Source organism: Lepidochelys kempii, chromosome 6 (assembly GCF_965140285.1).
Source record: "Lepidochelys kempii isolate rLepKem1 chromosome 6, rLepKem1.hap1, whole genome shotgun sequence".
In the NCBI taxonomy this organism is placed as follows: Eukaryota; Metazoa; Chordata; order Testudines; family Cheloniidae; genus Lepidochelys; species Lepidochelys kempii.
In genome coordinates this window covers 60,751,906-60,765,699 of record NC_136385.1, presented here as the reverse complement: position 1 = coordinate 60,765,699, position 13,794 = coordinate 60,751,906, and the positions used below count along the sequence as shown (strand labels likewise).

The 13,794-nt window shown below is 48.4% G+C and overlaps 1 protein-coding gene across 9 annotated transcripts in view; it reads left to right on the top strand.

The window, feature by feature from the left end:
- AMBRA1 (autophagy and beclin 1 regulator 1) overlaps nt 1-13,794 on the top strand; it is a 199,053-nt gene that overhangs the window by 171,649 nt on the left and 13,610 nt on the right. For 8 of the 9 annotated variants that reach the window (XM_078853294.1, XM_078853296.1, XM_078853295.1 and 5 more), the window contains 2 exons: nt 8,191-8,283; nt 10,157-10,350. In XM_078853294.1, the coding sequence (XP_078709420.1) occupies nt 8,191-8,283; nt 10,157-10,350 (287 nt within the window). Of the gene's footprint in view, nt 1-8,190; nt 8,284-10,156; nt 10,351-13,794 lie in introns of those variants that run through there. The other variant, XR_012159410.1, reaches the window with a different exon arrangement.

Here is a 13,794-nt window from a genome sequence, read left to right as displayed (position 1 = left end):
ACCTCCCTAGGTAACACATTCCAGTGTTTCTCCACCCTCCAAGTGAAAAAGTTTTTCCTAATATCCAGCCTAAACCTCCCCCACTGCAACTTGAGACCATTACTCCTTGTTCTGTCATCAGCTACCACTGAGAACAGTCTAGATCCATCCTCTTTGGAACCCCCTTTCAGGTAGTTGAAAGCAGCTATCAAATCCCCCCTCATTCTTCTCTTCCACAGACTAAACAATCCCAGTTTCCTCAGCCTCTCCTCATAAGTCATGTGTTCCAGTCCCCTAATCATTTTTGTTGCCCTCCGCTGGACTCTTTCCAATTTTTCCACATCCTTCTTGTAGTGTGGGGCTGAAAACTGGACACAGTACTCCAGATGAGGCCTCACCAACGTTGAATAGAGGGGAACAATCACGTCCCTCAATCTGCTGGCAATGCCCCTACGTATACGTCCCAAAATGCCACTGGTCTTCTTGGCAACAAGGGCACACTGCTGACTCATATCCAGCTTCTCGTCCACTGTAACCCCTAGGTCCTTTTCTACAGAACTGCTGCCTAGCCACTCAGTCCCTAGTCTGTAGCGGTGCATGGGATTCTTCCGTCCTAAGTGCACGACTCTGCACTTGTCCTTGTTGAACCTCATCAGCTTTCTTTTGGCCCAATCCTCTAATTTGTCTAGGGCCCTCTGTATCCTATCCCTACCCTCAGGCGTATCTACCTCTCCTCTCAGTTTAGTGTCATCTGCAAACTTGCTGAGGGTGCAATCCACACCATCCTCCAGATCATTTATGAAGATATTGAACAAAACCGGCCCCAGGACTGACCCTTGGGGCACTCCACTTGATACCGGCTGCCATCTAGACATGGAGCCATTGATCACTATCTGTTGAGCCTGACAATCTAGCCAACTTTCTATCCACCTTATAGTCCATTCATCCAGCCCATACTACTTTAACTTGCTGGCAAGAATACTGTGGGAGACCATGTCAAAAGCTTTGCTAAAGTCAAGGAACAACCCGTCCACCACTTTCCCCTCATCCACAGAGCCAGTGATCTCGTCATAGAAGGCAATTAGATTAGTCAGGCATGACTTGCCCTTGGTAATCCATGCTGACTGTTCCTGATCACTTTCCTCTCCTCTGAGTGCTTCAAAATGGATTCCTTGAGGACCTGCTCCATGATTTTTCCAGGGACTGAGGTGAGGCTGACTGGCCTGTAGTTCCCAGGATCCTCCTCCTTCCCTTTTTTAAAGATGGGCACTATATTAGCCTTTTTCCAGTCGTCCGGGACTTCCCCTGATCGCCACGAGTTTTCAAAGATAATGGCCAATGGCTCTGTAATCACATCCGCCAACTCCTTTAGCACTCTCGGATGCAGCACATCCAGCCCCATGGACGTGTGCTCATCCAGCTTTTCTAAATAGTCCCGAACCACTTCTTTCTCAACAGAGGGCTGGTCACCTCCTCCCCATGCTGTGCTGCCCAGTGCAGAAGTCTGGGAGCCGACCTTGTTCATAAAGACAGAGGCAAAAAAAGCATTGAGTACATTAGCTTTTTCCACATCCTCTGTCACTAGGTTGCCTCCCTCATTCAGTAAGGGGCCCACACTTTCCTTGACTTTCTTCTTGTTGTTAACATACCTGAAGAAAGCCTTCTTGTTACTCTTAACATCTCTTGCTAGCTGCAACTCCAGGTGTGATTTGGCCTTCCTGATTTCACTCCTACATGCCCGAGCAAAAATTTTATACTCTTCCCTGGTCATTTATCCAATCTTCCACTTCTTGTAAGCTTCTTTTTTGTGTTCAAGATCAGCAAGGATTTCACTCTTAAGCCGAGCAGGTCCCCTGCCATATTTACTATTCTTTCTACACATCGGGATGGTTTGTCCCTGTAACCTCAATAAGGATTCTTTAAAATACAGCCAGCTCTCCTGGACTCCTTTCCCCCTCATGTTATTCTCCCAGAGGATCCTGCCCATCAGTTCCCTGAGGGAGTCAAAGTCTGCTTTTCTGAAGTCCAGGGTCCGTATTCTGCTGCTCTCCTTTCTTCCCTGTCAGGATCCTGAACTCGACCATCTCATGGTCACCGCCTCCCAGGTTCCCATCCACTTTAGATTCCCCTGCTAATTCTTCCCGGTTTGTGAGCAGCAGGTCAAGAAGAGCTCTGCCCCTAGTTGGTTCCTCCAGCACTTGCACCACGAAATTGTCCCCTACACTTTCCAAAAACTTCCTGGATTATCTGTGCACCACTGTATTGCTCTCCCAGCAGATATCAGGGTGATTGAACTCTCCCATGAGAACCAGGGCCTGTGATCTAGTAACTTTTGTGAGTTGCCGGAAGAAAGCCTCGTCCACCTCATCCCCCTGGTCCGGTGGTCTATAGCAGACTCCCACCACGACATCACCCTTGTTGCTCACACTTCCAAACTTAAACCAGAGACACTCAGGTTTTTCTGCAGTTTCATACTTGAGCTCTGAGCAGTCATACTGCTCCCTTACATACAGTGCAACTCCCCCACCTTTTCTGCCCTGCCTGTCCTTCCTGAACAGTTTATATCCATCCATGACAGTAATCCAGTCATGTGAGTTATCCCACCAAGTCTCTGTTATTCCAATCACATCATAATTCCTTGACTGTGCCAGGACTTCCCGTTCTCCCTGCTTGTTTCCCAGGCTTCTTGCATTTGTGTATAGGCACTTGAGATAACTCAATGATCGTCCCTCTTTCTCAGTATGATAATGTACTCTTCAGTCTAGCAGATAAATGTATAACATCATCCAATGGCTGGAAGTCGAAGCTAGATAAATTCATACTGGAAATAAGGTGCACATTTTTAACAGTGAGGACAATTAACCACCGGAACAATTTACTGAGGGTCATGGTGGATTCTCCATCACTGGACATTTTTAAATCCAGATTGGATATTTTTCTAAAAGCTTCTAAAAGCTCTGCTCTAGATACTATGTTGGGGAAGTTCCATGGCCTTTGCTATACAGCTCAGACTAGATTATCACAATGGTCCCTTCTGGCCTAGGAAACTACAAATGGGGACTGTTCAGTTTTCCCCTTATGGATGGCAAAAGCAATCAAGCATTTCTGTGAGACAGGATTACCAGTTTTTTCTCTGCCACAGGGCTCCCATGCAGTGTAGGTAGTGCTCCCAGACTGAGGGGCAAGACTGCTTAGGTTGTTTCTGCCTGTTTTTTGAAGGACCCACTCGCAGTCCTTGTTCAGCTGTACAACACAACATGGGGCTCTGTGCCCCTCAGACTCTCCAATCACATCAGTAGTTTGAGCTGGATAAACTGCTCACTGAGCAGATATCCTGTTGGGGCAGCCTGTCTGTTACTAGCTCTGCATTCAGCAAAGCTAATGGGGATTTCCAGGGAGGGTTCGAGGAGCTTGTTTGACAGCCATAAAAAGGAAGAAAAATAAGAACCTAGCAGCAGCATGGAGAATTGCAATTTCTCACTCTGAGGCCCTGGGCAGTGAATGCCCTCCTTACTGCAGCTGCATCCAAGAGACATCCGGTGCTGTGCCAAGGAAAGATGCCACCTCAAGCCTCAGAAGATGTTGTTTCCAGCATTTCTGTGTCTAGAGCTTGCTAGGACAAAAGTTAAGTGTTCCCCCTTCCAGTACTAGTTCTGCATCTCTCAACTGAATAGTCAGACTTTGATGACGTCCACTGGAACTGGGAAGCCCATTGTGAAAGACTGACTGAATGTTTCAAGTTAACAATATTCTGTAATGCAAGATGTAAAAATGAAGTTTTAGGCCTTATCTACGCAAGAAAGTTGCACTGTTTTTTTTAAAACTGATTTAGTTAAACTAGTGCAAACCCCTGTGTAGACAATCTGATGTTGGTTCAAGACTGGCTTATTCTGGTTTATCTTAAACCATTTCTTAAATTGTCATAAGCAAAAACAAAATAAACTTGGTTTAAACCAAACAAAATGCCCACGCAGGGGGTTGCGCTAGTTAGACTAAACTGGTTTAAAAATCACACCGTATTTAACCAGAGGAAGTTTCTCATGTAGACAAAGACTTAATAATAGGAGCCCTCAGTATAGCAGCATCTCTGTGGTTACATCTTTGGGTATGGCTACACTGCATAGTTAACCTGGTTTTTAGCTCCCCACACTCTCCTCTCATTCCCCTACCCATGCACACAGAAAAACCTCTGATGCAGGCCCAAAGATGCTTTCATTCCAGGCTATCTTACTCGCTTGGGATGGGAGTTAAAACCCAGGCTTTGCTTCAACTCAGGTTTGAACTCACCTGCTTTGTGGCTAAATCACTCAAGTGCTGACAGTCGTCTAGTACCCTTCCTGTATTCCCCCTCAAAGGACAAACCTAATTCTCCCATAATTTTATGGGAAAGAATTCTAGAGCATCTCCTCAAAAAATCATGAGATATACCCCTAGACATGTATGAGCTAGTGCAGAACTAGTGAGGACACAAAAACGCTGGTAGGGCTTTACTGTGGGGATGCTCACACCCGGGCTAGGCTAATTTGGGTGCCAATTGCCTGGGTTAACTGTGCAGTGAGACATAGCCTAAGATGGTACGGGCAAGACAGGCAGCCCTTTTGTGTGAGAATGATAGTGCCCACATTTATGCCATTTTCCTGTACCTGAACCAGGATATCTGAGATTCCCAGAAAGATCCCAGTGTGCTTTTCCCTGTCTGAGATCTGGAGACACCTTGGGCTCGAAACTGAGTCCACAAAGGCTGGAGGATTATTTTGTTGTTTTTTCAATAATCTACTACCACACTTTCAATAGCACGTTAGAGGAAGAGCAGTCAGTCGCTGCCCTGATGAGTGTGTACAGGCAAAGAGAGAGGGTAGGGAAGGGCATGGCAAGGGATGGAATAAAGATTGTGTCAGATGACTCCAGCACCCTGACACTTTAAAAAACTTGGGGTGAGGAGGGGTAGCTAACCTGGGGAGGGCAAAAGGAGGACAGTTGGGATGCTTGGCACATGGGCTTAGAGTGGGTGGAGGGCACTCGCCAGTCTCCTGGCCTCCCGTTGAGTGCTCTGAATGAAAACTTGGCAACCGGGTCAGAGCAGGTCCTGAGTGAAGAGGGAAAAAAGGCATTCCACTTCCACAGTTAATGAAATCAGACATACTCTGCTTTGTGCTGTCTGTCAGAATTCCCAGAGGCAGTGGTGGAGGTATGCAGCTGATGCTTCCAACAGGCTCCTCTCCCACGGGAATGAAAGCCAAAGGCCGCAGCCCTCTGGCAGTTAATGAGTGGTTAATAGGAGCATGGCAGAGGGAGCTTAGTTGATAAATGCTACTATTTAAGACCTGCATGTGAAGTAATGTATTAAATGGCTTTTGATTTCCCTGTCCAGGGAAAGAGGCAAGCTGACAGCGTAGAGTTAGAATGGACCTTCCCATCCAACAAATGGGGAGCAGGAAGAGAGAGCAGCAGCAAGAGCTCCGCCTAAAGGGGTGGCAGTGGGGGTGAGAGTTGTAATCCTGTTTTCTCCAAAATGTGCAGGGCACGCAACCTGGCTATATTGTTGCTCTGATAGCAGCAAGCTGGATTAGGCTCCCAGGAAGGGAGCATGCAGAGGGCAGGGAGCCACATTCCCTGTGCAGCATGGAAACTGAACAGCTGATGTGGGGTGGGGAGTGGAGCATTTCACCATCCCAGAACCTGCACTAGGGGCAACACTGAAATCTTAGATCTCCAGTTGTTTGGGGATGATTACGGCAGTTGGCATGCATCCCTAATGAAGAGTAGGAGCAGCATGGACGGCTGTGGGGACTGTGTGCTCTTGGGGGCAGAGTGAGCTTCAGAGGACAGGATGGGAGTTTGGGCTCAGCGCAGCTCTGGCCAGTAGTCTCAAATGCCAAAGCAGCTAGGCACTTTCAGGAGGATTTCACTGCTAGATCTGAATGGCTTTCATTCTTAGGGAATGCCGCTGCCCTGTAGGCTTAGTTGTCAAGTTTTGCTGTCTCAGTGCATCAGGCAGAGCACTGGGGAGGATTGGTGAGTTTCTAGTCATGGGTTGCCATCTGTCAATAAATTCTGAAGAGTTTGGAAATAGTTGTCTCGTTGGCAGCTGCTTTCACATGGTTATAATGCTATAGGACTAGCTCAGTGAAAAATGTGATGACAGATCACGTTCTGCAGACTCTGTGCATGGTTGCGTTGACCTGTTTTCTTCTCTTTGGCTTTTGCATTTACTCTGAACTGGAGCCACTCATGTTTTGCTGGTCCTGGTCCTCCAACATGCACAGCTCTGCCAATACTTCTCAATATTCCCCTGCAGCCATCCTGCTGATACACCTCACTCCTGACCCACAGCCCCCCTCACTAATCCAGTACTGGGCCACTGATATCACAATCGCTCTGTCACTGCATTTGAGAACTAATTGGTTATACACCATTTATCCTGGGTCTCTCCCTGACTAGACTTTCCCATGGCCTGGACAAACATCTACTCTGGACTAGATTGAGACTGTTTCTGATGTGATCTGTATTAGATGTGGATCCAGGTCTGCAGATGTAATCCTGTTTCTTTCCCCTCTCTCAGACCCCTAGTGTTAACCAGCTGGATTCTCCTGCTGTGCAGCGATCATCTCCTGTGTGCCTTACGGTATCCTGGCACCTCCTGGCCCTTTGCTTCATGTGTCACTATATCTTTGTATTTACATTGCCTGTCGCTTTAAGAAGCCCTTCTGCCCTTCCTCGGCTCACCACGCTCCACACACACTCCCATGCAACTTGCTGACCGAGCTTGGATCTCAGAGCTCTGGGGAGCAGTGCATTTTCCGGCTCTGTGCTTCTCTTCATGGGATGTGGGAGGCTCAGCTGCTCCCTGCTTCTACAGCACGTATTCTAGGGTGACTGGAACACGTGTGCATTCGTATCTTTTGAGACATTTTTCTCACTTTGTACTCTGTGTCTGCAGGACAGGAGCAGCACCTGAGGCCTCTTCCCTAAGTCTGCTAACTGGACTAACAGTTGCAGCATTTTGTGACTTTCTTGACTTATCGGGCTTCCAGCAACTAAGCAGTGTGATTGCTGAAATCCCTGGAAGGCACCAATGCTGTACACTGCATGCCAAGACTCCAGAAAAAGGACCCACTTGCTGTGCTCCAGACCATGAGTGACTAATGGAGCAGTGTGGATGATACACATGTGCATCTCTCCCTGCATCCTCTTGTGCCCCTTAACAGAAGTTAGATATGACAAAGTCCTATTAGGTCCTGTCTAGTCTGTATCAAACCTATTCTATGGGTAGGGCCAAGTTACATTTGTGGTCTAATAACCTGAGCTACATCCATCCTTATTCCACAGAAGACCTGCCAGTGCCAATGAGACGTTTGCACCGAGATTTATGAGCAGAAGGAAAGACCCTTGTATAGTAACTAGATGTTTAGTATTGAGTAATTGTTAGCATTGCCCAGTGCGGTAAAATGCTGCCAGACGCCTTTTAGACAAGTGCTTTTTCTGCCGTTTGTGTATTTGGCCACTTGGATGTATAGTTACCTGACATACAAACGCAATTGGTAAATGCACGTGCAGCTGCGTGCCTGCCTCACTTGGAAATCTGGCCTGTGGCGTGGTCTTTCAGAGCTAACACGCCACTGAAATAAAGGGGGCAGTTCACTGCTCTCTGGCTCAGGATACATGGATGCTGCAGCTGAAGGTGTACTTTCCAGCTCAGACAGATGTACATGCGCTAGCTTAGGTTGAGCTAGTGCACTAAAAGTAGCAGTGTAGGCTTGGCAGCACAGGCGGAGGGCTAGCCCTCTGAATATTTATGTAGGGTCTCTGATAGGACTGTGTACAGACAGCTAGCCCATGCCTAGACTACTATTTTTAGTGCACTTGCTCAATCAAAATTAGTGCGTGAACATCCACCTGAGCTGGAAATGACACCTTCAGCTCAGAGTGCAGAGATACTAGAAGACAGTACTCCATGACTGGGAAACTGTGCAGCAATAAGCCCTAGAAATGTTCAATTAAATTGGGCAGGATCTGAGCCTGTCCTGGGGGCCCACTGAACACCACCTCTGCATCAGGAGTAGACACCCTTATTGCAAACGGTTATGCCTGCTCAGCCAAGCTGGGTGGGCAGATTAGACAAGTGCTGAGTATTGTCTTGCAGTGTAGCCAGTAGGGGGCTTACATGGAACAATCTCCCCTTCTAATGTTTTTCCCCCCTTGGCATTTCAGGGCCTTAAACTCTGGAGTTGAGTACTACTGGGACCAGCTGAATGAAACTGTCTTTACTGTGCATTCCAGCAACAGGAGCACCGAGCGGCCTGGGTGAGTCTTGTGGGAGGTGGGAGGGTTAGAGGCAGCTAATCAGAGTGCTCCCTGTCTTGGTGCTTCCTTTTGGGGTTACTACAGCTGACAGTGCTGCATGCCCATACTTTTCCTCCTGTCTCCCATCCTACTGGCATCGTTAGGTACACAACTTCTCTCTTGGCACTGCCCAGCCAACGCCAGCTGTCACACCATTAGCAGTAATATTTGGTGCCCAGAGGGGCAGACCCCGATACTGAAGTACATCTATCGCCTATGGCCCCTCCTGCCATCAGCACCCTTAAGCAAACCACTGGGGAGCCATGTGTGGCTCACAGTATGAAAAGTGCTGTGTAAAGTAAATGGCACTGGACAAGATACCCGGAGAATAATGGGTCAGCTACAGGCAAAGACAAATCCATTAAACAGCTCCAGTGACCAGGAATCAAAGGATAATGCTAATGACTTTAATCCCTGAATTCCTGGTCACAGGACAGTTGTTTCTTTGTAACAAATTCTAAAAGCAGAGCTAGGTTTCCCCCAAAATCCCAAAGGGTATTTCATAGGCAGCCAGGATCAATGGGGAATCCCAGTCCCCTCTGTCCAGTGATGTCCTAAACGTGGGAATGGGGCCACCTCTAGCTTCCTGCCCCAGTGAGGGGCACTCCCTCCCCAGGCTATCCGTCTGATACCTGAACTCCAGAATCCCAAGGAAATTGGAGCTCAGAGTGTGGTTCTGTCCAGGCTCCCACTGTCCCTCCCCCACGCAGTCCTAAATTCCCAGTCAGACTGCAGGGTGGGAGACGAGAGATGCTGTCCCTTTTCTGTAGTGTGTCGTCCTCTCCAGCTAGGTGGAGCTCTTTCCCCTCCTTAGTCATCAAGATCTCTCTCCTTGTGTCTTAGTCCTGCAGGAGTGTGATGTGCTGGAGAGCAGCAGCATGGTGGGAAAATCCAGGCTTCCCCTTTCTCTCGCCATCTGGTGTGGACACCAGAGGCAGGAGGACAGCTTTGAGAAACCTCTGATTCCTGTTGGAGGGCTGGGGAGCTGGGTGGGTTCAGAACATCAGAAGATTACAGAGCATTAAACAGAAGAATAGGAGCCATGTGATGAGGTGATCTCTTGCAGCCCCTTCAGCACTTGCAGGACAGGCAGTCAGAGGCCAGTTCAGTGAAGAGTCCCTTTTCACTGCAAGCACTCCCACCTGGGGAGCTCCAACATATCAACTACTTGTTTCTGAAAATAAAATAAGCCTCATGTCCAGTCCTCTTGGAATTTGCACTGGGGAGAGGAGAATTGGCTGGCCCAGACAGCACAGGCTGAAGCATGTGCCAGAGGGGAGCTAGTGTGTGATGCTGACAAACCAAGAGGATAAGGCCAGGGAAGTGATGCAGATCATACACTCAGGAGCAGAAACCCTGCTTTGCCAAATTGCTCTGGAACCCAGACCCATCTCCTGAGCCAGAGAAGGGTTCCATAAATGTATGTTCCTGAGCTGCTTATTGTAATTCCTGCTCAATCTAGTAGCTCCGAAGGACTAAAGTTTGTTTTATAGACTTGGTGGCACTGCTGGTATGTTCATGCCTCTCAAATAGCCATGCAGCCTATGGGGAGGTAACACTGGGTAAAGGACCCTATGACAAGGCCCCAGTGTGATTTAAACGTCAAGCAGAAAGTCCTGTGAGCAGCAAACCAAGGAGGGAAATGGCATTCATAGCATGATATAAGTGTCATTCCTTACTGCCTGCAAAGCAGTTAGATTAGACTACGAGATGCCTGGTTGGGATGGAGAGAAGAGAGTGAGCTGGATGCTGTTGTGTTCCTAAGGTCATGGGAGGCTGAGCTGTCAGACCCCCCCATTGCTCCTGATTTATTTGTCTGTCTGTCTCTCTTCAGAACAAGCAGAGCCACATGGAGGACAGACAGAGACATGGGCCTAATGAATGCCATAGGTCTGCAGCCCAGGAACCCCACCACCTCGGTGACATCACAGGGTACCCAGACCCTGGCTCCTCTGCTGCAGAATGCAGAGACTCAGACAGAGAGGGAGGTACAGGAGCCAGGTGCTGCTACCTCAGGAACCGGAGAAGGTAGGAGCTTGGGTAGTATCCTCTCTTTGACAGAGCTACCTTGTGTTTGCCAGCTGAGTGGCAGGGAGCTCATACACACAGGATTCTGGTGACCCATGAACCCCTTGTGATGTCGATATTCCAACATCTGTCTGCAAAGAGGCATCTCCAGCCTCTGAGTTATCCTCTGCAGTGAGGCCTTTCTGAGGTGGAACCCCAGGGTCCAGGCCTTGATGGTTACAAGGTTCTTGTTTCCACTGGGGGTTACTCTACCTAGTTGGGCATAGCATTTTCCCTCCTGGCCCTCACTTGTCAGCTCTGTGCAATAGTAATGGCCTCTGCTTCAAAGTTCAGAAAGAAGCTTTCTCTAGAACATTGTTCCTAATAAATAAGCTCCTCATGGTGCTGCTTCTGCAGGCATCTCCCTGCTCCCTTGCCGGAATGGGAGACTGGGCAGTGCTAAGATTTTTCACTCTTCCCTCCCCTGCCAGTCTAGCTAGGCTCCCTCTTACCCCAGTCTTCAAAAGCTGATTATACTTTCTGATGTTGTCCTGTTGCTAGGGCCAGATACTGCAAACCCTCTTCTGCCATTGTATAATCACAACTCCAAGAGTGGGCTTGTGTATCTGCCTTGGTTTGGGTTGCACAGAGGCTGTGGTTGCATTAACTCCTCTGTGAGAGCCCCGATGAACTGCTCAAGAACATCTCTGCCACGTCCCAGATAAAGAAGGGATGTGTTGGAGTGTGCAACAAAGCCAGGGATGGAAGCTTCCAAGGTGCAGTTCCCCAATGATGAAGAACATGTCTCAGAGCTCTTCCAAGTACCTCTAGTGTCAGGGCCACCTTACCTGTTCCCAGCTTGTAGCTTGGGAACTTAGACTTGAGTCTAGCTCCTATAAGGAAAGTGGCAGTGTAATTCAGAGGAGATGATTCTGAGTGCATTTAGGTTCATGATGAAGTCTGGGCTATGGGAACAGGCTCTGTGAACTATAACTCTGCTTGTTCTGAAGCTGAGCTAACTGCCTGTTCTGTGGCCTGTGCCCCTCCACTGTTCCTGCTACTGTAGCCAGCAGTCAGGGTGTGAGATACAGATTTGCACTACTCTGGTCCTGACATTTCAGTTCAGAATCAATTAAGTGGGAAATGCCCTCCTGATCTGAGAGTAGCTTCCAGGCGACCTGTCTCAGTGGGATCAGAATTAACCTCTTGGGAGGCTTAGTGCAGTTGAGGGCATGTGAACCATGCTGGAAGCTACACGGGCTGGGCAAATGCCAAATTCATGGGGAGGATAATTCTGTTCCCTTCTCTGTACCTGGCATGGGACCTGAGAAAAAAAGCGAGAGGAGAGAAAACTATTGATACATAGAAAAGTGAAGGTTGGTGGGTGGTGCAGGCCGTGGGACCCTGAGCACCTCAACACAGCGACTGGAGATATGTGGCTGGTTTAGCTGTCCCCTATCCTCGTTTCTCCATGAGATCAGTGCATTTCTCCAACCCTCCTCTCCCTTGCTACTGTTCCAGCTGAGGGCTTGATTTTGTTTCCATTCTTAAAAAAGCTTTTCAGTCTTCAGACACAGGGACCGGTTTGTGACAGCCCCTAACCAGTCTGGGAAGAGATTCTCTTCACTAAAGCCTTGGGCACTAGAGACTGGACATACTGGAGAAGTCAGACATGCTAAGCTGGCTCAGTGGGGAGCACTGGAAAAAAGTGGTGAGTGCAAGAGAGAGCTCACCATAGAAATATCTCTCTCTGTGCATGGGAGAGGAGGCAATTGAAGAGGATGGTTCTGGGAGTCGCATCCTCTCACCAGCAGTTCAGGTTGTCTATTTGCAGGTCCCTGTCAGGTGGGCAGGTTGATTATAAGAGTCCAGTTAGAAATTCGCACATGCTTTCATGTACACGAGCACCCGGGGCAGGGACAGTTCATCAGTAAACCTGAAATAATGGCTGTGCTGAGAACCTGAGCATGTGAAATGAGAGCCTGAGCCTCTCCTCTTGTTCGTGTGGAAGCCCCACCTTGCAATGCCAGCTCTCAGGGTGCCACAAATCTGGCACTTGGAGAAGAGAGGAGAGCGTGACAAATGCCCCCTGCTGTCCCCTTTGCCTCTTGCGGGCTGGCAGCATGGCCTCATGGGCTTTATTGCTGGCTCTGCCACTGGCTCACTGTGGGCAAATCACTTCACCTGCAAAATGAACTAACTCCCCTACCTGCCAAGGGGGTTCTGAGGGAATAAATTCATTGTTTATAGCCAGGAAGGAGGCACTAGAGATGGGCAGAGTATTATTATTCTGCAGTGGATCTTATTGATTCATTGCTTCTTCCCATCAGCAGATGCTTACCAAGGCCCAAGAGCAGCTCAGAACATAGGAGCTCCTTAACTATAAGCCAATCAGAGCAAATGGCCCCAAAAAGCTGAAATTCAGTGGCAGAGTACTATTGCAAGGAGGCCTATTCCTTTCCTGAGCACTGATGGCCCAGCCTCCTCTGAAGTAAGAAGGATGGTGTGGATAAACTGGCACCCTTGGCTCCTCTGTGACTGGCACCCCAATCAGTTAGCATTGTTCTGGGGTGTGATCCAGACCAGTGTCACTGCCTGCCCTCTAACCCTGAGTGCCTCTCAGTGTCTGCTGCTATAGCGGTCTTGACTGGGGGCTTCCAGCCAGCATACACGCATGCTCGGAACATCTGTGTGTTAAGTAGCCCTGGGTCAGTGCTCTGATTCCAGCAGCCTCTGTTACACCTCTGACACACTCTGGCATCCACCAGCCTTCGTTACACATAGCAAGATGACCCCAACATCCCGGTCCCAGATTTTCCCCAAATCCTGTGCTCCACATATCCAGCCCTCTCCTGAGAGGTTTTAAAAGATTGGTTTGTTTCTTTGAAGATACAATACCCAGAAGCTTGCCACGTTAACTGAAGTTAACATTGACTTTAAGTCAAACACAGCACTGGGTTGGTTTAAATTTAAAAGTAAAACAAGTTTATTAACAAAGGTGATAGGATTTGGAAATGGTTACAAGCAAACAAAAGTGAAAAATGCTTTCTAGAGACTAAGACTTGAACAAAGGCTGTAGCTTGTTTTGTTAAGGTAAGATTCTTTCACACTGCCTTCCCGCATGATGGCTGACCAACTCCTCTGGTCAGCATCTCCCACAAAGTCCGAAGTGTTGAGTCCCTCTGTCGTCTTAGGTGAAGGATCACTTGGGGTTCTTTGCCCCACTCTTTATGGTGCAGTAAACCTTTGAAATGGATTCTTCTGAAGATTACCCTCTCCCTCTTCTCCCCCCACCCCCCCAAAGTAAAGTTCATTCAAGCTGTAAGGAAGGTGATCAGCATGAAAATTCCTTGTTTCTTTCCCTGCTGGTGTTTGCTAAAAATGCAGATTGATCTGTTCCTGCAATTTCCTCCCCCTGCCATGATGCTGAGTAGTTATCTCCTCCCCTTGTTGGCTTGATGATCC